Below are 26,491 nucleotides of genomic sequence, written 5' to 3'. Positions count from 1 at the left end.
TCTCTTTCAGCCATGCCACATATGGTCCTTTACTAGTAGATACTTTGTTTTACTTTGTATTTATTTTTTACCTGTTTGTTTTGAGATAGAGTCTTGCTAGCCTAGAATTCAGTATGTAATTCTTCCTGCTCAGCCTCTGGGAGATATATAGATATCTATGGATTATATCTATATCTAGATATCTATAGATATCTATAGGTTGTATCTATAGATATCTAGATATAGATATAATATAGATATCTATAGATATCTAGATATCTATAGATATCTAGATATAGATATAATATAGATATCTATAGATATCTAGATATCTATAGATAGATATACCTATATATATATAGGGGTATATATATATATCTACCTAGATATATACCTATATATATATATATATATATATATATATATAGATATATCTAGATATATAGGTATATATAGATATACATATACCTAGATATATATATAGGTATATATATCTAGGTATAGATATATAGGTATAGATATATCTAGATATATAGGTATATATAGATAGATTTATAGAGACATATATAGATGTATAGATAAAAATCTAGATATCTAGATAGAGAGAGAGAGAGATACCACCATGCCCAGCTAATCAGAGACTTTTGAAAAATAACTATGAAGACATAATTAAGTTACCTGGGGTTATTTGGATGTAAAAGACACATTAGATAATATCATTGTGTGTTACATTTCTTGGGTATGATCATGGCATCGCAATTATATAGGCAATTGTCCTTGTTCTTAGAAGGCATATGAGAAGTACTTAGGAATGTCTCCGTACAAAATAAGTGATTGTTTATTCAAAGAGAGAAAAAGAGAGAGAGGCAGAGACAGAGACAGAGACAGACAGGGACAGAGAGAGACAGAGAGAAACAGAGAGAGAGTAGAATGTGTCCATTATTACCAAAAATGAAACTAGGTAAAGATTACATGATTAACAGTACTAGTCTTCCCATTTTCTGTTTGACTTTTTTAATAATTATGAAAATAAAAATATTTGCACTATATGGCACTATTACATATTAAAATTTTAGGATGTAAATTTTAAAGAAATACATTGTACAGACAAATTTGGTTTAATAAATAATTAACTGGAAATAAGAAAAATGTACGTACAGAGATACAGGAATAGAAATTGACTAGATGATGACCAAATCCCTCTCAAACCTAAGATTTTATATATAACCATAGACTTGTCAAGATTAATACCTTCTACAGTTCCTCGGGGTACTTGGCCTTCTAATGAGGATAAATTGGCACAAGTCAGAATGTACTGCAGCCCAGTTAGAGCCTTCCAGACCCAGAGCTACCTGTCTAAATGAATCTGTGTTCTTCTTCAATTGTAGCCTTAGGGACTGCCAGCTAACTTCACAGGATGTGTCACTGGAGATTCAGGGTTATTATGAAGAGCTTTCTCACCACTCTGGTAAGGAGAAATAAAGGAGGAGGCAACAATGCTTGATAAGAAATGTACTCATTACCTTGCTCATGTAACCCCTCTGTATGGTATTTTCACAAATATATATATATATATATATATATATATATATATATATATTCCTGAACTTTCTTTCAGACTTGGCCATAGTGAGTCAAGTTAGGTGGTAGAATTCTCTGTCCCCTCAAAAACTGTGTCAGCCACCAATTTTCACTCTGGAAATTTGTAGACACCTCTTCTAGGCCATGACTATGTATTTTCTTTTCTGGCTTCACCTTCTTGGTATTTACTCAAAAGTAAACCTAGAAGTGTACATAAAATGTTCGAGTTGGAGAGGAATTTAAGATCTTCCTCAACACTTCCACTATATAGGTTTTTAAGCTGGGTGCCTGTGGCTCATATTTATAATACCAGCTGCTCAGGAGGCTGAGATCTGAGAATCACGGTTCAAAGCTAGCCCAGTAGGAAAGTCTGTGAGATTCTTTTTCCAAGTAAACACCAAAACACCTGAAGTAAAGCTGTGACTCAAGTGTTAGAACTTTAGCCTTGAGCAAAACTACTCAAGAACTGTACCAGGTCCAGAGTTCAAGCCCCAAAATTAACTAACTAGCTAACTTTCTCTCTCTGTCTCTCTCTGTCCCTCTGTCTCTCTGTGTCTCTCTGTCTCTCTGTGTCTCTCTGTCTCTCTCTGTCTCTCTCCATCTCTGTCTCTCTCTCTCTCTCTCTCTCTCACACACACACACACACACACACATGCGCGCGCGCACACACACACAGAGTTCCAAATAGGTATGTGACCTAAATCAGCCAATCCATGAAAAACTAGAACCAGAATCTAGGTCTCTTGATTCCTGGTTCATGCTACTTCCTTCCTCTCAGACACCATCTTCAGCTCTTGGATAATTTTGAGTAATTCTAGAATATAGATCAATTTCTTTACAACCATTTAGCTATCTACTTCACTTTAATGGAGATTACATACCCATAAATGGATCAACAGATAGATGTAGGTCAAATAACCATTATCCAAAATAATATATTGGGCCTGCACTTTGATAATGATAAATTTGGGAGATGGAACTCAAATAAGAAATTCTTGGAGCTGGGAAGGTGGCTCAGTGGTAGAGTGCTTACTTCGCATGCATGAGGCCCTGGGTTTGATTCCTCAGCACCATATAAACAGAAAAGGTCAAAAGTGGCACTATGACTCAAGTGGTAGAGTGCTAGCCTTGAGCTGAAGAGCTCAGGGACAGCACCCAGGTCTGGAGTTCAAGCCCAATGACTGACCAAAAAAAAAAAAAAAGAAAAAGAAAAATAAAGAAACTCTTTCATGTGCTATATTCCCCCTATGTTCATAACTTCTTTCAACTTCCCCTTTACCTTAAACTTCTCTTTTCAAATGTGTACTGAAATTCAAAGGAAAATTATGTTGTGATCGTTAAAGGAGAACTGTAAGTTACTACTTACTACTCACTTTCCCATGCCTGTGAGACATGCCATTCTAAGTTGATGCGGCCTTAAATTAAGCCCTTCTACTGCATCAAGAATTATACCGTTTAGTTTTCTACATGTATGACATCACAATCAAATGATCATTTTGTGTTATATAAACTCTTTGAAGGCAAAGTAACTAGTCTAGTCAGTAGCTAGCATATGTTTTATAGAAACAAACTCTTCTAGGCTGGACAATGTCTCAATTAGCAACACAGAGCTGGGAGCCAGTGCTCACACCTGTAATCCTAGCTACATGAACAGCTGAGATTGAGAAGATCACAGTTTCAGGTCAGGCCAAGCAAAATAAGTCTAAATACTCCATCTTGATGGCAGAAGCTGGGCATGGTGGTGCATGTTTGTCATTCCAGCTATGGCAGGAAGCCTAAAATGGAAAAATCATGGTCCAGGGATGTACTGAGGCAAGATGTAGACCCTATTTCAAAAATAACAAGCAAAGAAACAGGGCTGGAGGTGTAGCTCAGCAGTATAGCCCTCATGTAAAAAGCACACCATGCTGAGTTCAAACTATAATACTGCCTCATCATCAGCAAAATAGCATGGAATGATTAATAGCATGATTTCTGGAGGTTTTTTTTATTTAAGCACTATTTCAATTTTGCTTTTTCTGGGCTCTGTGACTGAAGGAAGTTACTCAATTTTTCAGACATTAGTCTTAGTAACCATACAAGGTAATAAACTACCTATTTCCATTGTAAAGATTAAAGGAGGTGATACACTTAAAGGGCTTAACACAGTGTCTAGATTGTAGTTGGAACTCAAAAAAAAAAAAAACACACGCCATACAGACAGGTAAGATTCCAGCTTTGACTGTAACACTGGAATTATCCTGGCTGGAGTGTCTCCTAGGTCCCACCTATAACAACAAAGAGTGCTTTGAAAAAAAATCACTGCAGGGGCTGGGAAGGTGGCTCAGTGGTAGAGCGCTTGCCTTGCATGCTCAAGGCCCTGGGTTTGATTCCTCAGTACCACATAAGCAAAAAGAAAAGTGAAGCTATGGCTCAAGTGGTAGAGCGCTAGCCTTGAGCTGAAGAGCTGAGGGACAGTGCCCAGGCCCAGAGTTCAGGCCCCACGACCGGACCCAAAAAAAATCACTGCAATTGGAGCCCAGGAGGACCATCTGGAGGGTAATTAAGTCCGTCCTGTGATGCTGGTGCTATACTTTCCTGGTTCTGGATTCACTGTGCCACCTTTGCTCTCAGGGAGCTGGAACAAAATCCTCACCTCTCTGTACCTCCTTTTCCTTATTTGTAGAGAAAGAATAATAGCTGTGTCCATTTCGTAGAAACATTCTCAAGATGTTCCATAAATGCATGAATGTATTGAACATTTAGCACTGTCTCTGCTGCAGAGTAGACACCACAAGTTTTAGCTGTGAAACTGATGGACAGAAATTGCTATAGATTGGTTTATCCTGCTCAGAAGACATCATATCTGTAAGAAAGAATTTCTGTCTCCTTAACATGTATTGCTCTTGAGTTGAATTAACTATTCTCTAAAATTAAAACCCTATGCTCTATGCCCACCTGTAAACTCTTTCACATATCATTGGAGCTATTGCTTGTATTATTGTTGTTGATTTCCAACTAAATTATATCTTTGTTTGTCTTTATAAGCATGACATCAGCATGCATGCTTCTGTTTTTCAAACAAAGTCATGTTTAAATTAAAGTAAAAAAAATAAACAAAGCTTCAGCCTCGAAGAAAGGAACAAAGAAAGAAAGAAAGAATTCTTGGCTTCCAATTCTTCACCTCTCGCTTTTGTACCAGACTTCTACCCTCTACTACAGCTTTTGGTTTTCTGTTTTCCTCCTTACCCTTCTCTTCCCATAATCCTCATGTCTGTGCTTTTTTTCCCCAGTCTCACAGGATATACATAGCCACACTTGTGGTCAGGCCTGCCATACCTAGATTACTGAGTGGGTTATTTAAAAAAAAAAAAAAAAGCAGTTTGCTCCATAAACCTCCAGGAATTGGGGGATGTCACTTACAGTAGTCTAGGTTACTTAATACATTCATTCTCTTCTCTCTCTCTCTTTTTAAAGGATTGATTTATAAACATTTTCAACTCCGTAGTATATATTTAAGAACATCCACAGTGTTTATTGCTTAGAAAAGAAATCCATAATTACAGAGAAATTTTGCACAATATAACTTGTCCTGGACCTGCTTTGGTCACAGTGAGTCCTTCACACACACACACACACACACACACACACACACACACACACACACACACACACACACACCTTTGCCAGCTTGGGTAAACATGTGTTTTGTGAGATTTTAAGCCCCAAGTTGACATCTCACCAGCTCTTGGATAGTGAGCTAGTCACTCATTCTCTCTGGGCCTCAGTTTTCTCATCAGTATTATGGGAGTCACACAGGGTGATTCATTGGGGTCACAGTTGGTGGGCTCTAAATGCACTTAAAAATCAAGGTGACAAGGCTCTGACTCAAGATATGAGCAAATTGTAGGATGATAACATTGGAAAATGGCAGAATCACATTTTTCCTCCCCATGTTAACCATGATCTTTATTTAAAGATCTTAGTCAGGAGGCAAAAGAGGAAACTTGAAGTATATAATGTGGACAGTTAACTCTGCCGCCTCCCCAAGAAGCAAAGCTAAAGCTTTGTATAGTTAATGCCACTGTCAGCTCCAAGGCTTCTGACTTGACAAAATCCCTGCACCAGCATTTTTCAATCTTAGACTTTTTTTATTGTGAAAATACCATACAGAGGGGTTACAATTACATAGACAAGATAATGAGTACAGGGCTGGGAAGGTGGCTCAGTGGTAGAGCGCTTGCCTTGCATGCATGAGGCCCTGGGTTAGATTCCTCAGCACCACATAAGCAAAAAGAAAAAAGCCAGAAGTGGCACTGTGGCTCAAGTGGTAGAGTGCTAGCTTTGAGCTGAAGAGCTGAGGGACAGCACCCAGGCCCAGAGTTCAGGCCCCACGACCAGACCCCCCCAAGAAAAAACATTGTTGCCTCCTCCTTTGTTTCCCCTTCCCATCCCTTAATGTTAGACTTTTCCCACCCAAAACATCATATCTCCAATAAAGGCTTCCATTTTTTAGAAAGCCATAGAGCCAAGCACCAGTGGCTCACACCTATAATCCCAGCTACCCAGGATCCTGCAATCTAAAGATTGCAGTTGGAAGCTAGCTCAGGCAGGAAAGCCCACGAAACTCTCATTGCCAATAAACTGCTCAAAAAGGTCCAGAAGTGGGGCTGGGACTCAAGTGGTAGAGTACTAGCCTTGAACAGAGAAATCTCAGGGACTTTGCCCCAGGCCCTGAGTTCAAACCCCAGGATAAAAGACATAGAAAGCAAAGTTGTCCTTTGTTCCCACTCTTAAAATACATAAGAGTAAATGCTGAATGGAGGGAAACTCAGTGTTATTGCTTGCCATGCTTTAATCTAATAACCAGAAAACCCATGGTTCTTTCTTCCTGACTAACTTGACAACCAATCGAGGAAACAGTATCTATGCCCATTAGTACTTAGGACATAATTCATTATTCCTGCCAACATGGATAGCCGTTGTCACTTATGTAACACCTACTGTGTGCTAGGTTTGACGTAGACAGCTTGAAAGGAATCTAACATCCAGAGTTAAGACCTTTACACCTGGCTGGGAATGTGGTTTAGTGGTAGAGTGCTTGCCTAGCTTGTAGGAGGCCTTAAGTTCGATTTCTCAGTACTACATAAAGAAAAAAGTCATTAAAATATTTTAAAAATATAAAAAATGCTATTATACATATATATGAACTTCACACCTAGTTGGAAAATTCTAGATTCAGGTTTAGTTCTGCAGCTGACAAAGGGTATAGTTTTGAACCAGGCATTTCTTGAAGGTGTCAAATTAGAGGGCTGAGGGGTAGAATTGAGAGGTACAGCACTTTCCTACCATATATATGACCCTGGGTTTGATTCTGAAAATACAAAAAAAATTAACACAGTGAAAATGCCAATTAGAGTTCTTAACATAGACAACAGAGAACAAGTGATCACAGAGGGGAAAAAATGAAAAACAAAAATGTAGAAGATGGAAATTATAAATATAAGAATTGTGGAAGAAAATTTGAAAATGACATAAAATTTCAGTTGTTTCACAGGCACATTTTTTAGATTGGAATTACAGGATATACTCTGAATAATGACTTCTATTAATTAAAACTATTCATTGGAACCCACACACTTCAAACTCCTGATCTCTAATATCTAATGAAACAGACTCACTTGTTGGAAGATGAAAAAATGTGCACTTGACGAAAACATGTGCACTCTTGTAATTTAGGAAAGTTTAAGTGTGAGCATACAAGCTTCATAAAAGCGATTTTCATTGCAAGATTTTTTATTGTATTAAACAAAGTGAAGACAATATCTCCCTTCTCTTGTTTTCTTAGGCTCCTCCTCCTCCCTTAACCTTCAAGTGCATACCTGGTCTTTCCCAAGGGATCTTTCATAAAAGTACAGCTAGACAGAGAGAACCTGATGAAGCACGTTTATCCTCAACACCAACTCATAACTTTTACCACATTGTGTATATTACAGACACTAACTTAGACTAAGCTGGCTTTAGGATAATCCTGGGGTACTGAACAAAGTACAATAGAGAAATCAGAGAGCATGTTTCTGACCCCAAACTCTGCCACAGCCGTGTGATCTAGAGACTTGGGCTCCTTTTGTGACAATGGGGAAGTTAGGCTAGATGATCCAGGTCTTTACCAGCCTGAAATAAAAGTGGATTCAGGTAGCAATGTGCAAGCCCTTTAAAAATAGAACATGTGAGACCAACATGGGAAACAGAGAGGTGGCCTAATACAGAGGCACATTCGCTGTTTATTCAATTTAAAAGCTAGGCATGGGAAAGAATGACCTTGAGTCTGTTGACTTGTAAAGGCTAGATTCTCTTGGCTTGGTATGAGTGTGCTTGTGAATATAAGGGTTGGCCACAGGAAGCCAACACACCCTACGTGTAAACTTACTGGGCTGAGTTGTTTCACACCCACTCAACACACCCAGCATCAGCAGAGACCAGCATTCACACAATTCAATCATCCTGACACCACATCCATGAGACTAACCATTTTTGAGGATACATGGATCCTTATTTCCCACTCTGTAAATGGTACCTCTGCCACTTAGTGGTCTGTTATACAAATTCACTAAGAGTTGTGAGTAAAAAAGATTTCAACTCTAGGCATTCACACACAGTTAGACCAAAGGAGAATATTGTTCGGAGAGGAACACAAAGGCACAGTGCTTATGTGCATCTGATCATACAAAATAATATATATGGAAATGAACCCCAGGATATGGAAATAAGAAGATTTTTGTTGCTGTTTTTGTTTTTGTTTTTCTTTTTGTCTTGTCTGTCTTTGAGAGGGTAAGAGCAATCACAGAAATGGAGGGACACAGGGTGAACAAATGCAGCAGTAATACTCACTAGACACTATGTTGAAAATGAACTATATGACTTGTAAGTGAAATAGGAGGGGAAAACTGAGAGAGAGCAAAGGCAGGAGTGACATTGTCCAAAAAGAAATGTACTTATTACCTGACTTATATAACTGCTACTCCTCTGTACTTCACCTTTATAATAACAATGAAAATGTTTTCAAAGAAAAGAATGATCATATTTAAATAAGATATTTAAATGTATTTAAATGATACATTTAGATAAAATATAGATAATACTTTATTTCGTAAACTGTATGTCTACCACTCTACTTATGAAACAAAACATGACATATATAGTTGCAGATGCTACTGTATTCCTATCATACTCCTTTCTCTCAGCTTCTCCATGAGTAATCACCATTCTCCATTTGGAGAAATTATCTTCTCTACACAATTCTTCGTAATTTTTAATACATGTGTCTATATCCATCAGCAATATAAGGGTGGCTTTCCATATCAGGGTGTTCTATATCCATGAATTCATACAGTGACAAGTTTAAAACATTTAAAGTGCTGAGGATGTGGCTCAGTGGTAACAGGTTTGTCTAACATGTATAAAGTCCTGGGTTTAATCACCAACATTGCAAAAAAATAAAATGTTTACTGAACATGAAAAAAAAGAGATTTCAGTCCAATTAAACCAAAAAAAAAAGGAAAGCAAAAAGAAGAAAGGAGATAGCCCAAGAAATAAGCTACATTTACTATATTATTTATCATCACATTTTAATCACCCTTTCCAAAGTAAAAATCCACAGGGGAGTACAATTTAAATAAACATATGAAGGGTGTCTCTAAGTAATCTCTGTCACAGTAGAGTTTGAGCACATTTGTGAGTGTACTCTGGTTCACCACCCTCCAGACTCTGCAGTCTGGAATTCTCAGACCCACAGATCAAGCTGTGTTGAAGCCTACCCCACATTACAGTAATTTGCCCAACCTCAGCATTCCACATGCTGCAACACTCTACCTAATAGCTCTCATCCAAACTGACCTTCTTCACAAGGTAGCCCTCCCTGATCCGCTTTGGTTCCATGCTGGATGGATGGATGGAGAAACAAATACTTGCTCTGACACGTCCTCTCAGAAGCTCAGCCTCTTCTGGGAGCCAAGTGGTTGTGGGCTGCCCTTTTCATGGTGAGATCTCTTTCATAATTTCCCTTCTGCTGGAGATCGCATGATCACATCCTCTTCCCCTCACTGAGGCCAACGATCAGAATAAGGAACTGTAGAACCAAACAGTCCAAACTTTACTAATGCTAGAGACATTGAAAGTACCGTGGTTGAACATTTACCTAAGGTAAATTTTTATTACCATGAATAAAAGCCTTCTAGACAGAAAAAAATGATAAAAAGAAAGGAAAGTTAAACAAGCTTTTATTGAAGGAAACAGTCCTGTTTAGAAGTTATCTTTGACATCCCAAAAATGCTTAAGAAAATGCCAAAATTCAGGCACTGGTGGCTCAGATCTGCCTTCCACCGAACATAAATGATGCAGTTGGCCTAGAAAAAGAAATCTTTGTGATCAAACATGCTTCATAAACTGTGTATTGTAATTTGGGCTTGGAGACTCTTCTTATATATTTCTCTCTCTCTATTTGAAACATACACACACACACACACACACCAACTAAGCACTACAGAAAGACAGACATACAATGGTTATCAAATTTATTTGATCACAGAATTATATTAAACAATTTCTATGAACATATTTGTTATAAATTGAATTATGTCTTCCAAAAATGAAGTCCAAACTCCCCAGTGCCTCTGAATAAGATAGATTTGGAAATAGGATCGTGGTAAGTATTAGCAGTAGAGTAGAAATGAGGCCCTCCTGAAGCAGATGAGCACTATATCCAATATGACTGTTCTTACAAGGAAAGGAGAAACACATAGGGAGCAAATAGTTGTGTGATGGCAAAGGCAACATTGTGGTTATGAGTTTACAAGTTAAGGATACAAGTATAACTCTGAGGCTGGAAAAGGCCAGCAAGGATTCTCTTTAGAGTCACATAGAGAGTGGAGTCCTGTTCACTTATACTCCTTGAAGCTCTCAGCAATAAATTTCTCTTGTTTTAAGCCACCTACTTAGTTTGGGCAGCTCTAGACACAAATCCTATTTTGTAAAGCTAAACTATTCTATAGAATAAACTTTGAGAACTATTACTCTGACCACGTGAAAATGGGAACATTACTTAATCCTTGTGTGGCTCTGCTTTCTGGATGATAACAACTTTCCAATAGGATTATTCTGAAGATAATACAGGTTAGTGCTTACACCATTGTCTGAAACATAAGAAATGACTTTTAAGAGTCATTTCTATTGTTGTTTCTATACTCTTATCTAATTGAGGCAAGCCTCAATTCTCCTAGGGCTGATCCTTCTCAAAGAGATTACAGAATCTAGTCTACAAGTAATCAAAGGACTAGATTACTGACTAGTTCCCTTTTCTCATGAGACCATACAGTGTTTTTTACTTGCAAGCAACAGAAACCAACTTTGGCTAAGAAAGGCAAATGGGAATTTATTGAAAAAGAATAGAATGGCTTACAAACTTGGAGGAAAAGGAGATTCGGGTCTGTAGATGGATAGGAACGAGCAGCTATGGGGTCTCAGGAAGCAAGCCCTCACTCTTGAGGCACCAAGATGAAATTATCTCAGAAGTTTTCAGTCACCAGGTCTCAGGCTTCTGTGGCCACTGTTTTTCCAACCATATTTCCATTTTTTAGTTCATTTAATCCTAATATAGATTGCATTAAAATATAGATGGCTTGCCTTCTATTCCCCATTGCATCAAAAATTAATTAGAAATTGTGAGAAAGGTCAAAGAGGAAGTTCAAGAATCTGTCTTTGATGGCTGTGGAACAAAATTTAAATGGCTGGGATGATTTATGTTCCTGCATTTGAACAAGTATGTCAGCTAGGTACAGGCTGTGGGAAACCCTGCTCATAGGTTTCCAAATCTCATTTAATGGCTAAAGTTATCTCCTTTTGTTTAATTGGCCAGCTGACTTCTGACTTGAAATGTTCTCTCCCTCTGTCTTAGCATGGTCAGAAGGCTTTAAAGAACCTTCACAGAACAAACACATGGTTGTTTTTGATGCCCACAGTATGACATCTCTGTCTCTGTTCAGAAATTTTCATTTTGAGAAACATATTAATGAGTGCTTAACTGTGCATTCCCTGTAATAGATGCAGAAGTAAAGAAGGGACTTCCCAGATATATGACTCAACTGAACCACTGATTGATTCCATGTTGCCACTCCCACCCCTTCGGCCACAGGTCATCATGCCTGCTTAGCATCACCTAGTGGTCTATAGGGGAACTGCATAAATCAATGTTACTCTGGACAGTGGGAGCAAATGTCAGATCCCATTCCTAGAACAGATCATTAGAACTTCTTCCAGCATCTTCCTTGCATGTGTGCATTCAGGCTTTCTGCTCTAGCTCTCCTTTCTTTTGATTCTCCCAGAGTCAATCAATAACCCTGGAACCATTCTTGTAGTTCAGCTACAAGAATGGAATAAGCAACAAAAGATAACTGTGTCTAATGTAAACCTGTGTGTTCTTACAGAAAACTTTTCTAGATTTCTCAGCTTTTATGGAGTTTGTGTTTAGGAGTCATGTGTGTGTGTGTGTGTGTGTGTGTGCTGGTCCTGGGGCTTGAACTCAGGACTTGGGCACTATCCTTGAGCTTTTGTTATTAAGGGTAGAAATCTACCACTTGAGTCACAGCCTCACTTCCAGCTTTTTGGTGGTTAAGTGGAGATAAGAGTCTCTTGGACTTTCCTGCCTGGGCTGGCTTTGAACTGTGATCCTCAGATCTCAGCCTTCTGAGTAGCTACAAGTACAGGCATGAGCCACGTGGCACTGAGCTCTAGGAGTTATTTTACCACTCTAAGTTGTACATAACTTGGAGCAATGCAAATAATTATTGCAAGAATAGAAACTTGGTTAAATAGACTCTACCTCATTCTCCTCTTCCATCGTCACCTCTCATAGAAAAAGCCAGCTTTGGGTCACTTAATAAGTGGGTTTCAAAATTCCTTTACTTCATATAAATTTGTCTTTGACATCTCTTTTGAACAACTCATGACATTTGTCTGGTTCTCTGTCCTCATGAGTTAAAGTTATATTTGTTCTGAGGGTAGAAGGGCTGACCTCGGGATCTTGTGCTTGCAGGGCAGGTGTTCTACCACTTGATCCATTCCCCTAAACCATATTTTTAGTTATTTTCAGATAGAGTTTCATACTTTTGCCCAGGTTGAGGCTGGGCATGGTAGCTTTGTATTTATGATCACAGCTACTCAGGAGGTAGAGGTCAAGAGACCAGTAATTTGAAACCAGTTCAGGCAAAAAAAAGTTCTCAAAACTTGATCTCAACAACAATAACAAAACATCTTGGCAATGGGGCTGGGAATGTGGCTTAGTGGTAGCGTGCTTGCCTAGTGTGAAGGAAGCCCTGGGTTCGATTCCTCAGTACCACATACACAGAAAAAGCCAGAAGTGGCGCTGTGGCTCAAGTGGTAGAGCTCTAGCCTTAAGCACAGTGAGGCTCAGGACTAGGGCCCAGGCCCTGAGTTCAAGCCCCAGGACTAGCAATAAATAAATAAATAAATCTGGGCATGATGATGCATGACTGTTATTCCAACAACACTGGGAACTGTAACTAGGAAGATCATAGTCTAGGCCAACCTGAAAAAAAAGTGAGAAACCATCTCAAAAAGAACCAAAGTAAAAAGGGACCAAAGTGTGGTTCAAGGGTAGAGCATGTACCTAGCAAGCTCAAAGCCCTGAGTTCAAACCCCAGTGTTGGAAGGAAAAAAAAAAACTGAATTATTTGCCACCCATCAGACTTGAAATTGTTTTCATATTAGTAAAATTCGAAGGCATTTGCATACACTGCTAGGGAGTGAAAATACTTTTACAGAACAATGTGCTAGTAACATTCAAATTTTTAAATGTATGCCGTGAGTCTTCCCAACTATATCCCAAGGGTCATCTCCCTCCCACAGTGTTCATCTCAGCATGGATCTTCCAGCCTTCTAAAAACTGTCCTGTTTTTCACAACTGCACTGCTGTCTGTGCTTAAAATCAATGATTCCTCCCCAAAATACATCATGCCATGGGCCATTCATATTCTTAAATAAATAAACATACTTATCTGTGTAACAGTAAAATTTAATACATTTTTCAATGGAAAGAGTCAGTAATAAAAATTCCAGACCCTCCAAGCTACAAGGTCTTCTCAACTCTGTCACTGTAGCACAAAAGTTAGTGTGTTTGACAGTGCACAGTGACTATAACAAATACCAAAGATGATGGTCAAGTTGCAAAGGGAAAAGTTCATTTTGCCTCCCAGTTTAGGAAGGAAGTTCCAGTCTGGGTATATTTATTTGGGTCTGTGGTGAAGCAGCATGTCACAGGCAAAGTGTATAACAGAGGAAATGCTCGCTGCTGACCAGGGATCAAAAATAGAGCATGAAGAAGGGGCCCCAAGAGCCCACAGTGCCCTTCAGGCATATGCTTCAGTGACCAGAGGTCTACTAAGCCCCATTCACAACCCAAAGGTTCCATCACTTCCCAACAATGTCGCCTGAGGAGCAAGGTTTTAACACATGGAACTCTGGGGGACTATAAAAGGTCAAGCTATATCAGCCTCCAAAATAACACATGCATGGATGAGTATAGCTGGGTTCCAGAAGAACATTATTTATGGATACTGAATTCCATATCACTTTCATGAGTCACAAAGTATTCTTTTTTAACTATTGAAAATATGAAAGATATTCTTCGTTTGCAGGACGTACAAAAACAGGTGTCAAGCTGGACTTAGTCTGTGGGCTATATAGCATACTGGCCCTTATACACCAATGGACAGAACTCCTGTTCATTGCAGATTACATAAAAGGATGTAGAACAATCCTTTACTTACAACAGTAGATGGCAACAGAAAAATCTTCAACAAAACAGTTTGCTCGGTCTTACAGTGTTTGCATTTATTATGTGATAAACATAACAGATTCCCTTCTTATTGTTTCAGGAAACAACTTTGATCCCTTAGAGATCGAAATGATTCTAAACATATTTGTACTTGTATCTGTGAATTTTTTGGATTATCAAAATTCAACAGACTTGTAACTTTTCAAGCAGTGCAGAGATGAATAGCATAAATGAGAAAATGAATACTCAAAATAAGGAAACAGGGCTGGGAAGGTGGCTCAGTGGTACAGTGCTTGCCTTGCATGCCTGAGGCCCTGGGTTCTATTCCTCCGCACCAAATAAGCAAAAAGAAAAAAACCAGAAGTGGTGCTGTGGCTCAAGTGGTAGAGCGCTAGCCTTGAGCTGAAGAGCTGAGGGACAGCGCCCAGGCCCAGAGTTCAGGCCCCATGACCGGACCCAAAAAAAAAAAATAATAAGGAAACAATACCTTCTACTAAAACTGGAAATTTTTTCTATCAACAAGTTTGACTCATCACATCAGAGAATGATGCAAAGAGTCAGAGTCACTCCATTCCTGGACAGATTCCAGAAGAGTGTCTTGCAGGATGCCCATGAATCTGATAGCACAACACCAAAGGTTTCCAGATGTGGGGATGGAGGGGCCAGGTGGAGCAGGCCTTTCACTATGTATGTTGATCATTTTTATATGGTTGAACCCTTCATATTATATATCAATGCAGTGATATTTTTATTTAACAAACATCTTAGCAATTCACCCAGACTTGACAAGAACATGGTAGGGATGTAAGTGTGTCCCACTATTTCAGAGAACAACTAGAAAATATGAACTGAATGTCCTGAAAACACAAGCCCAGCCAGGCATTGGTAGTTCATACCTATAATCCTAGTTTCCCAGGAGGCTGAGATCTGAGGGTTTCAGTTCAGAGCCAACTCAGGCAGACAAATCTAAGAGACTCTTATGTCTAATTAGCTAGCAAAAAGCCATGATAAAGCACCAGATGTGAGCAAAAAATAAACTACACCAAAGCAAGTACATGGGGCCCTGAGTTCAAGCCCTGGTACCAGCAAACACAGGCTCCATGACTTATGAGTCATAATTGTTTCCTAAGGAAAAATATTACAGTTGTGAAAAAGGCATATAGACATTCCTTGCAGGGCTGCGAATGTGGCTTAGTGGTAGAGTGCTTGCCTAGCATGCATGAAGCCCTGGGTTCGATTTCCTCAGTACCATATAAACAGAAAAAAACAGAAGTGGCCCTGTGGCTCAAGTGATAAGAGTGCCAACCTTGAGCAAAAAAAAGCTCAGGGACAGTGCCCAGGTCCTCAGTTCAAGGCCCAGGATTGGCAAAAAGAAAAAAAAGATATTCATTGCATAATAAGTTACAGTAAAAAAAATGTGCAAGAATAAAAAGTTATTAAAATGAATTGTAAAGCATGTATAGTATGAAATGGGCCATACAATAGAATTGAGGAGTGGGGAGCAGAGCAGGAGAGCAGAGACTTCCTGTGCTAATTTACTGATAGCATTTTACTTCTTAAAAAAAAAAAAAACAGTGTCTCTAGTCATGTAATAATCTAGATGCTGTGGCATAAACAATCTAGTTTTTCAGTAAGAGTATGTTTAGCAATGGTCCATAAACACTACACAGGTGACACTACAAAGTGCTGGTAAAAGCTTTAACAGACTCATACAAATGCCACAGTGCCCCCTGCTTTGGTGGGGCAACAGCACAGTTTGCTCAGAGTACTGTTTATGGAGCTTGGCCCAAGTGGCAGGACCATCACCTGGGGTTTCCAGGAGAGACCTGTGCTCCCGACCTCAACACCCAGGCATCAGGCATCAGCAGCTGGGTGCAGCACACCCCAATGGGTTTCACCCATTGCAGTGGCTACCAGGGCCGTAGCAGAGAATTGTAAGCAAAGGAAACCTATGTTGACCCATAGGGCTGTGTCTGAGTCCACATGTGTCATCTCCAAAATCTCCAGCATACGCAGGGGACATTGAAGGGGGCTGGAGTTGCCATCACGGAGCTGGGGAAACACCTCAGAGATTTTTCTAAGACCTGAAGGACCAGGGACACACTGGTTCTATAGCTGCGGCCTGGTCACTTGATACCAAAGGTATCTTCAACCATCAACTTGTTTGGACAAGTTCTTTCCTAAAATGGGATGCTTAAAATATAGCTGCTTGGAGTTCCAGTTGTCACCATCCTTCTTACATTTCCTATTCACCTCCACATGAGCTAAGTGGCATTAAGTGTAGCTGAGGTCACTGAAAAGATTTCTAAATAAGCTATTTTAAAAGTGACTGACATCATCAGCTCAGAGCTGGTATTCCTGGCTCAGCACCTCTTCCTGCTCCTCCTTCCTGCAACAGCCCTACTCACAATTTGCTCATGGCCACCTGACTGCAAAAGACAGAGTGTGGTATCATCCCCCTCTAGCCACCCACCTGTCTCAGAAGGTGGAGGGTGCTGTGTCCCAACAGAATTCAAGCCCAGTGAAACACCAGCTCACCATTTGGTTCTGAAAGTAATTGACATGCTGAGATGTAGAAATAACACAGATAGATTTCATTCTGATTCAAAGATACTGTCATATTCAGGAGACCTAGACAGGTGGATTGCAAGTTTGAAGCCAGCCTGGATTACAGAACAACACTCTGTCCCAATAAAACACAAAAGACTGAGGGTGTGGCTCAAGTAGTAGAGCACTTGCCTAGCAAGCCAAGCTCCTGAGTTCACACTTCAGTATCACACTTTCATTTACAGGGGGAAAGTTAATGTTTTGATTTATTTAACTAATTAACTTTGGGACTTCTAAATTGCATTCCTACACCTAGATTCCACAATTACAATGAAATACCTCACATTCTGTGTGTGTCCTTTCTTTGGGTAATTTGGTTTGTTCAAGCCCCAGGTTTCCAGGTTGAGCAGAAGCGTAATAAAGGAAAAGACAAGGTTATCTCCAAGCTGTATTTATTGGTGGCTAACAGCAATGAATCATTAAATTCTTTCTATACATTATTTATATTACTTTCTTCCACCTCAAAAGAACCACATATCTATAGGATAAATAAAGCTTTCTTTAGTCTTGATTGTGAGAGAGAAATGTTTATACTTCTTTACATGGAAGGCATTGAATCATATCATATCATATATCACTATGATAAATTCAGTCTTAGATTTTATATAGCAATTTTTTAATCTGAGGAGAGGAAGAAAGACTTAAGAAAGTTTGTAGGAATCTCTATGCTTAAAACCCACTAAGTCCCTCCCCCACAGTATAACCCCTGCTTTCACTATATTTGATGTCAGTATAACTTGTGGAGGAGATGGGGAAAAACCAGTTGTTTAAGGATACAGGTGGACCTGTTGCAACAATGAAAGTACAAGTTGTCATGTCCAAAATGAGCTTTACAACGTTGGTGGGGGGGGGGAAGGGGGAAAGGAGAAGGATTGGGATGGGGGGGAGGGGGGAGGCTGGGAAGGGATGGGAAGGGTAAACAAAGGAGGAGGCTGCAATGCTTGGTAAGAAATGTACGCATTATCCTGCCCATGCAATTGTAACCCCTCTGTACAGTTTGTTCACAAATAAAATAAAATAAAATTTTAAAAAAAAACCCACTAAGTGACTTGTGTGTCAGTACTATAGGGGTAGAAGAAAAGGATGGAGCTTGAAGACATGCAGTATGTAAAGAAACTAAAGGAAAGGAAATTACAAAGGTAAAGGTACCCTTTAACTGCTATGCTTACCGATTTTATAACTATCCCCCATAAACCTGGAGCCCCAGAACACAGCAACATGTCAGGCTGACAATGGTTTGCCTCTACTGCATGACCAAGAAGTGTAAGAACTCTACCCAACTTCATATTGTCACCATCACCCTGACTGCCTGGTCCTTATTTTTAGAGTGAGATTTCACGAATCACAAAAACAATCTGTCCTGTTGCAAACTTCTAAAATGAACCTGGATCACCATGGTAACAGCAAAGGCAGGCAGGCAGGGAGGAGCTCACACTTTGTCAGACTACAACAAGACAAATGGAAAACACAAGTCAGAGAGAAAAACTCCTTTCCATCCCTCAGGACACAGCCAAGACACTTCTAAGAGGTGTGCCTGAGCATGAAAATCCTATTTTCTATTGGCTCCCATGGTTTCGTGTAGGGGATTCAGTTTATATAGTACCTAGTTTGTGCATCCAAGGGAAGATGCCATCAACTTCACTTTGCAGAAGGGTAAACTGAGGCAAGGAGAGGTCAAGAGCCTCTTGATCTAATGTCTAGTAAATGTCAAAGCTGAAATTGTAATCTGGTCTGCCTGATGCCAGGACCCATGATGTCTCCTCTCTGTTGCTGAAACATTCCAGGGCTGGTTCAGAAACTATCCATGGAAAAAGCCCTCTGTCATCACCTACAAACTAATCACAGCACAGAATCTAATGAGGGCAAAGGTCATAATATCCAAAAGGACCGTGAAAATGATTAGAGGATTATCTCATTAGTCACATAGAATTGTAATTTGTAAAACACAAGCTTAAGTTAAAACCACAAACCATAACTCACCAATGCATAACATTAAAACATTAAATGTTAGCCAGTCATTGGTGGCTCATGCCTATAATCCTAGCTACTCAGCAGGCTGAGATATGAAGATCCTGGGTCAAAGCCAGCCCAGCAGAAAAGTCCATGAGACTCTTATTTCCAATTAACCACCAGAAAACTGGAAGTGATGCTGTGGCTCAAGGTTCAGTTCAGGTTAACACCAAGCAGAAAAGCTCATTAGACTCTATCTCCAAAATAACTAGCAAAATGTAGAAGCTGGAGAAGTGGTTTAAGTGGTAGACTGCTAGCGTCCCCCGCATGAGGCCCTGAGTTTAAATCCAAGAGAAATGAATGGAAGGGAAGGGGAGGAGACAAGAGGGAAGGAGAGGGGAGAGGAGAAAAGGGGAAGGGAGGGGAGGGGAGGAGAAGGGAGGTGAGGGGAGGAAGGGAGGAAGATTATTGCTGGTATCCTGGCCACAATGGTTTCTGTTCTATCTGAAGCTGAGCTTTCTGCTTGAATTATGCAATCTCTCTAGTATCTGATAAATGCATTTTGCTCTTGAAATAACTCAAAATCTACTTTTCTTACTGTTAACCAGCAATAATAGAGTATATAATAATGCAGCGTAAAATCAGACAATACATACCATGATTTTAAAAATAACAACTGCTTTAAATTATTTCTGTCTGTATTTCCTACAATAAATAAGGAATATGCATTACTTTTATAAAATAAAATGAAAGGACTGAAGATATGACCAGCAGTCATATACCTGTATAGCAAGTGCAAGGCCCTGAGTTCAAACCCCCAGTACCATCACACTAAAAAAAAAAAAAAAGAAGAAGAAGAAGAAGAAGAACCCCTCTGTACAGTATGTTCACAGTATGTTCACAATAAAAAAAAGAAATGTACTCATTACCTTGCCCATGTAATTGTAACCCCTCTGTACAGTATTTTCACAATAAAAATATTGATGGACTTCAATAGTATATAAAATATAGAGAGTTTTCACATTGCTGTTAGTATGAATCTAATTTTATGGTGATTACTCTTATAGTTATTATCTCATGTAATTTTTCAACTCCATATGTTAATATCTTTAGCATGATTTGATGAATGAAGGAATTAGAACTAGAAGGAATTATATAAATTTGTCCTCATATTTATATATTTAAAATAAGTAGCCAGATCCATGACTTTGTCATTTGAAATTAAGCATTTTACATATTATGACTTTTTACAAGTTAAGTTTGATGAACTTAAAATGTTTAAGCTTATTAGAATCTATTTAAAACAATGATTTTCATGAAAAAATAGCACTTTTTTTAGTGGGAGGTTTCTGAATTGCTGGAAGTTATAGCATAAGTTTAATAGAGGGATATTTCTCCAACTAATAAATGTCTTTAATGTTTTACAGACTTTAAAATCAACATTGAACAATTCTTAAATAACATTTGGTTTCTCCATTCAACTCAGTAGCTACATTTTAATATATATTTAAAAATGCAATATATAATCACTTTTAATTTCTGTGAATTAATTGGAGAAAAATAAAACTTCGGAAAATATTAAAAAAAGAAGAAGAAGAAGAAAAGAAAAGAAAGTTGTTGTTGTTGTTGTTAACAAATAAAACATGGGTAGAGAGGCATCTGAAATTAGGTTGTTGAGATGTGACTTTTCTGGGCATTATCGCAAATATCTTCCCCGCTCCCAACTCTGTGGATGGCATTTTCTCTCCTAGTTCTTTCATTTCCATTGAAGTCTGGCTTTCTATTGTCCATAATTTATTCATGCAATTGCTGTGGACATTTGATTTTTTCCTTGGCCATCTAATGTTTTATTGGAAATGGACTGCTGCTACCTGTTCTAATTTAATTTTTATTCCCTTTTCATAAACACATAGCTATATTTTATAGTCTTTTCTGATCATCTTTGTGGTTTCTGGATTGAAAGGCTAATTACTGTCACTGAAAATTTGCCATCTTCTTAACGCAACTCAAAACTCACTGGATTTTTGTTGTTTTATTCCTTTGGAAAGTTCCCTTTGCCCTGTGGCACAAGCAATATAACCAAAACTGATTTCAATAGGTCTGAGCAGTTTGGTAAGTGGGACACTCTTTTAAATCTATGTGAACCACCATCATGTCAACTGTAGAAGCTCATAAGAGGATATTTTGTTAGGCTGGAAACACACTAAGCGGCCTTGCTTAAGAACAATAAGTGGAAGTTATCCCACTAATTGAACCAGACTTTTGTTTTGTTGAGTAAAATAGGCAAATCCACATCTGAGGAAAAGGGAAAACCTTGTATCCCAGAGTGAATTTTTAGAAATATAAGAAAAAAGAGGTGAGTGTGAAAAAGAACATAACCAACTGGAAAAAGTGTGATCAAGTTTCTGCTGCTTAGTGAGGAATGTGAATCACAAACTTACCACAAAGACAGTTATTTAAAAATAATGTAAGCCAGATGCCCGTGGCTCATGCCTATAATCCTAGTTACTCAGGAGGCTGAGATCTAAGGATCTCAGTTCAAAGCCAGCCTGGGCAGGAAAGTCTATAAGACTCTTATTTCCAATTAACCACCAGAAAACTGGAAGTGGCATTGTGTCTCAAAGTGATAGAGTGCTACTCTTGAGCAAATGAGTTCAGGGACAGCACCCAGGCAGAGTTCAAAGGCCCATGACTGACCAAAAAAATAAAAAAGGAATAATATGGAAAAGTTGGAGCTACTTAAAAAGAAGTAACAGTTCAACATAAGTACAAGTAGGAGCTGGGCTAGACCTACATTTCTTTGATACCAGAAGAATGAAATTTTATCTTGACCATTCTATTTTTGCCTCTTGCAGAAATGTTATGATTTAAATGTTAGTCTCTTAGTTTTATAGCAAACTAATATTAAAAATCCACTTGAAGAACATTCTGTCTTTTGCCAAACCACATTTCAGGATAATATCCATTAAGTTACTCTGTGTACCTTTTTCCAAAAACCCACACACACAAGATTTCTCTATAAATTCAGTGCCAGGAAAAACCTGGTCTCTTTAGAAAAATATGTTTGCTTCTTTTAATCAGCCTAAATAACCCATATGTTTCCTATCTCTGTTTTTTTTTCTGTAATTCCCAAAAAAAAGTCAGAGGAGAACTTAATGCTCATTTGTAACCAGCAGTATCCAGATGCCTGATTTCATTTCTTTTTTATCCTGCTTTAATAAAAGTAGTTTTATGACTCTTTCATTTTATTTTATAAAACTAATACAGAGCTAGGTGTGGGTGGCTCAAACCTGTAATTGAAACTATTCAGAAGGGTGAGATTTGAGGATTAAGTTTCAAAGCCAGCCTTGCAGGAAAATTTAAGACTCCTTATTTCCAACTAATCATGAAAAATCAGAAAGTTAAGATGTGGCTCAAGTGATAGAGCAGTATTTTGAACACAAAAAGCTCAGGGACAGCTCTCAAGCCTTGAGTCCAAGCTCCAGGACCAACACACACACACACACACACACACACACACACACAAAATACATATTCATTATAGAATATAAAACTAAGACAAAAAAAGAGAGCACAACTGAAAGCAAGACTTTATTTTTAAAGTCTTGTAATTTTACTGCACTAAAACTTTCAACTCTATTATTGCAATTTAATTGCTCGAAAGGAAAATTGACTCTGCTTGAATACAAAGTATTATTTATTATAAAGATACTTGAGAGCTTAGCATCATTTATGAAGAACCCAGGCCTCAGAGGGCCCAGGAAACTTAGTAGCACCCAAACGTACCTCCCAGCAGTGGAAATCATGAATGGCCTTTTCAAACCCTGCCATTGGCTGATTCATCTCTAAAGTACTTTTAACCAGAGTAGCAGTCAGCCTGAGGCTTTTTGTTCTACAATTCAGGATGCTGGATCAATAGTCAGTACACATGAGCAAGAGATATTTCACTTACCATAAAAATGGGGCTAATAAAACTGAGTGTTTTGGGCTCGGAAGGTGGCTCAGTGGTAGAGTGCTTGCCTTGCATGGATGAGGCCCTGAGTTCGATTCTTAAGCAACACATAAGCAGAAAAAGTCCGAAGTGGCACTGTGGCTCAAATGGTAGCTTGCCCTGAGCTGAAGAGCTAAGAGACAGTTCCCAGGCCCAGAGTTCAGGCCCCAAGACCAGAACAGTTAAAAAAAAAAGTGGGTGTTTCAAGCTACTTAGACAGCATCTTGGCCTAGACACATACCTCTCCTCTGTGGTCATAGCCACAGAAATTCTGTGACCCACATTATTACCATTGCTCTGAGAAAGAAATCTTGGAATGAGTATGATTAAAAGCACATTATATGCATGAGTGAAATATTATAATGGGCTCCATTATTTTGTACAATTAATATATGCTTATTTTAAAGGAATGGAAGAAAAAACAGAAGAGAGAAAGAGAGAGAGAGAGAGAATATCATCCCAGGACTAAGAGATAGGGAGGTTCATTTTCCTGCAGAATTTCCCAAACAGGCCTCAGTTTCTGGGGGCTGTAGTGGCTGTATGATGTCCATTGTTCCTCCTGTCTTATGTCCTACCAGTGATGACTAGGTTACTAGAGGAAGGAAACAAGGAATCTACCCTGGACAGGAGGATGTAATCTCCCTAAACAAAGGCTGATTTTTTTGTGGGGGGGTCCGGTCATGGGGCCTGAACTCTGGGCCTGGGCACTGTCCCTCTGCTCTTCAGCTCAAGGCTAGCACTCTACCACTTGAGCCACAGCGCCACTTCCGGCTTTTTTCTTTTTGCTTATGTGGTGCTGGGGAATCAAACCCAGGGCCTCATGCATGCAAGGCAAGCAGTCTACCACTGAGCCACCTTCCCAGCCCCAGGCTGATTCTTTTATTTTAAAAATGAAGGGTAAATCATGTCATCCCATTCAATACCTTCATAAGTAATGTTTGATGGCATCCTGTTTTATGCCTAATGCAACAATTCTCAGTACTTACGGTAATGCTAACTTGTGCAACACTAGTTCCCTTGGTGATGTTTTGAAAAAAGACTTTTGGCAGCTGAAAAAAACATTTGTGAAATACTGAATACTGTATTATATTTTTGGATGTGTAAAATTTGCTGTATCAAACTATAGATTCTGTCAAATTCAGTATTTTTGCATGCGTGCATACAATGGTTAAGTATATAGAGATGCATGCCAATATTTTACATCCTGAATTTTCTAATTGTTTAATGACAGGTACGTTTTTTATGAAATATCTGATATTTCTTGAGGAATTCATATTCTACTTAAATATAAGAAACACTAATGTTTAGAGATCCTTAATATTCTAGAGTTTATCTTTGTCTTCCACTTACCTGATTCATGAATTTTGGCTGAAGACTTGTTATAGAACTATAATCAATATTAAATGGAAAATGGCATTCCCCTTTTTCTTTGGTTCCTACTCAGCACTTGCTCAAGATAACACAGATATCACCTATAAGCTCTTAACAGGACACACACACTTTTCTCTCCTACTGCTTACGTCATTTCTTCAACATCTGTATTTAGAGAGAGGCTGATGTTGGCAAGACTGAGGAGTTGGCAAGATTGAGCAAGAAGCAAGTTCTCTGTGTGGAAATCTAGTCTTGAGGCAGGATGGAGCCCAGAGGAGTCATCGAGAAAGAGGCGCTGATTTTCCTAACTTCCCTGCAGATCTCTCATTCATTGCCTTCCTCTTCCATGTAGTTTCTCCTGCGTCCCTGTTTTCACCAGCTCTCTGCTGGAGTTCTGGCCCTCTACTTCCTCTGTGCTGTGGCATGCATAACAAGTTGAATGACAAGTGACAGGGCTTGTGCTGGCCCCTGATTGATTTCTTCTGCCGTGTCACTATGGCCTTGGTGTGCTTGACAATCATCTCTATCACTGTCAGGTGCCAAATATCCAGATGGGGCTAACAAAGTAGCCAAGATTCTTGTTGTGTTTACAGTTGGCTGCTACCTGGTCTTTGGTGGTATGACCAAATTCCTGGAGAAAAGGAACTCCCCACAGGAGATCACAGCCCACAGAACATTAGAAACAATTCCAACAGGGACTGGACTCTGAATGAAGGCCTGCCTGTGTTAGCAACCTGTATCATGGGGCTCACTGTACTTTGCTGCACTTTGCTGGGATCGTGGCCAGGGGACACAATGTGGAAAAGGATGCTGCTCCCCACAGCCTCAGGGCTACATTCCTGAGCCCCACAGTCAAGGCTGCAGCCCTAAACTAGTGTTGCTGAGCCACGATGGACAAGAGGGCATCCTTCTGTCTCCTCTGTCCCTCAGACCTTACGCCATTTAAACGGACAGCCAAAGACAAGCAGGAGACACAGCTGACATAGCCATCTCAGTTTGTAATTCAATGCAGTGTCTACGTTTCATTAACAGACCATCTCAGGGCCAATGTGCCTGGCTGCTATGGTCTCTATGTACATGGGGTCCCCTGCTAGTATTTGGTTGAAAACAACCATTTCAGGAATCCTTGTTCAAAGTGTATGTTGTGCTCACTGTGAAAGCAGGAGAAAACTGACATCGGCCTTCTGATCTAGGAGCAGGTCTCACCTGGGGCCCCACATCTGACAGCCTCTCCCCTGGATATCATGTCTTAAGATGGCTCAGAAGACAGCTCGCAAACTGCTTTCTAGAGACTGTGGGGCGGGCAGCTGGGTAGGTCCCGCCCAATCTTCTCTTCCAGGGTGCAAATTCTTTGAGACCTTAAGGCCAAGTCTACTGACTCCTCATAAAGGGTAAGATGAATCTTCTGTGTTCACCTAAAAATTTATATTGGGGATTTCCGTCATGGGGCTTGAACTCAGGGCCTGGGTGCTGTCCCTGAGCTCTTTTGCTCAAGGCTAGCACTCTATCACTTTGAGCCATAGCTCCACTTCCACATTTTGAGTGATTAATTGGGATAAGAGTTTCATGGGGACCTTTCTTGCCCAGGCTGGCTTTGAACTGCAAGCCTCAGATCTCAGCCTCCTGATTAGCTAGGATTACAGGCATGATCCAGCAGAGCCCAGCTGTGGATGCATCTTTGATACAACCTTCAATAGCTCCCACCTCCTGCTAGCCACCTCTTGTAAAGTCTTTTTTTTTCCACTTGCAACAGCATTCAGTAGACATGATAGTATGATACTTCTGAGGTTATAAGAGACTGCAGTTTCTACCCTGTGTGTGTGTTCTTCCTCTCTCTTGGATCTTCTCCATGTTGTGTGGTGAGGCCCACATGGCAAGGAGCTGGCAACTCTAGTCAACAGCCTGAGAGGAAGGGAGGCCTGCCAAGACTCCATGTGAGTTGGACTCAGAAGCTGTTCTACCAGCTCCAAAGGAGCTCCTAGGAAACTGCTTCCCCAGCTCTCAACTTGGATATAACCTCCTGAGAGACCTTGAACCAAAACCACTGAGCTAAAGTCTTCTAGACCCTTAAATGCTCAGAAACTCTCTGTTGTTCTCAGCTGCTAAGCATTGGGGAGGCATTTTAAATGTATCCATTAAATTAAGTAACACAGTGCCTATGCTAGAACAGCATGTGTTGGGTT

General features: G+C 39.5%; 1 protein-coding gene across 1 annotated transcript in view; it reads right to left on the bottom strand.

The window, feature by feature from the left end:
* Plek (pleckstrin) overlaps positions 1 to 9,640 on the bottom strand; it is a 28,663-nt gene extending 19,023 nt beyond the window's left edge. The window contains exon 1 of the mRNA XM_013022506.1: positions 9,436 to 9,640. Coding sequence (XP_012877960.1) covers positions 9,436 to 9,477 — 42 coding nt within the window. The 5' untranslated portion in view covers positions 9,478 to 9,640. The remainder of the gene's footprint in view (positions 1 to 9,435) is intronic.
* Positions 9,641 to 26,491: the final 16,851 nt, after the last annotated feature.

This window comes from Dipodomys ordii, unplaced genomic scaffold, assembly GCF_000151885.1.
Source record: "Dipodomys ordii isolate 6190 unplaced genomic scaffold, Dord_2.0 Scaffold63, whole genome shotgun sequence".
NCBI lineage: Eukaryota > Metazoa > Chordata > Mammalia > Rodentia > Heteromyidae > Dipodomys > Dipodomys ordii.
The sequence above is the reverse complement of the archived record's forward strand: the minus strand, read 5'-3'. Positions and strand labels throughout refer to the sequence as shown.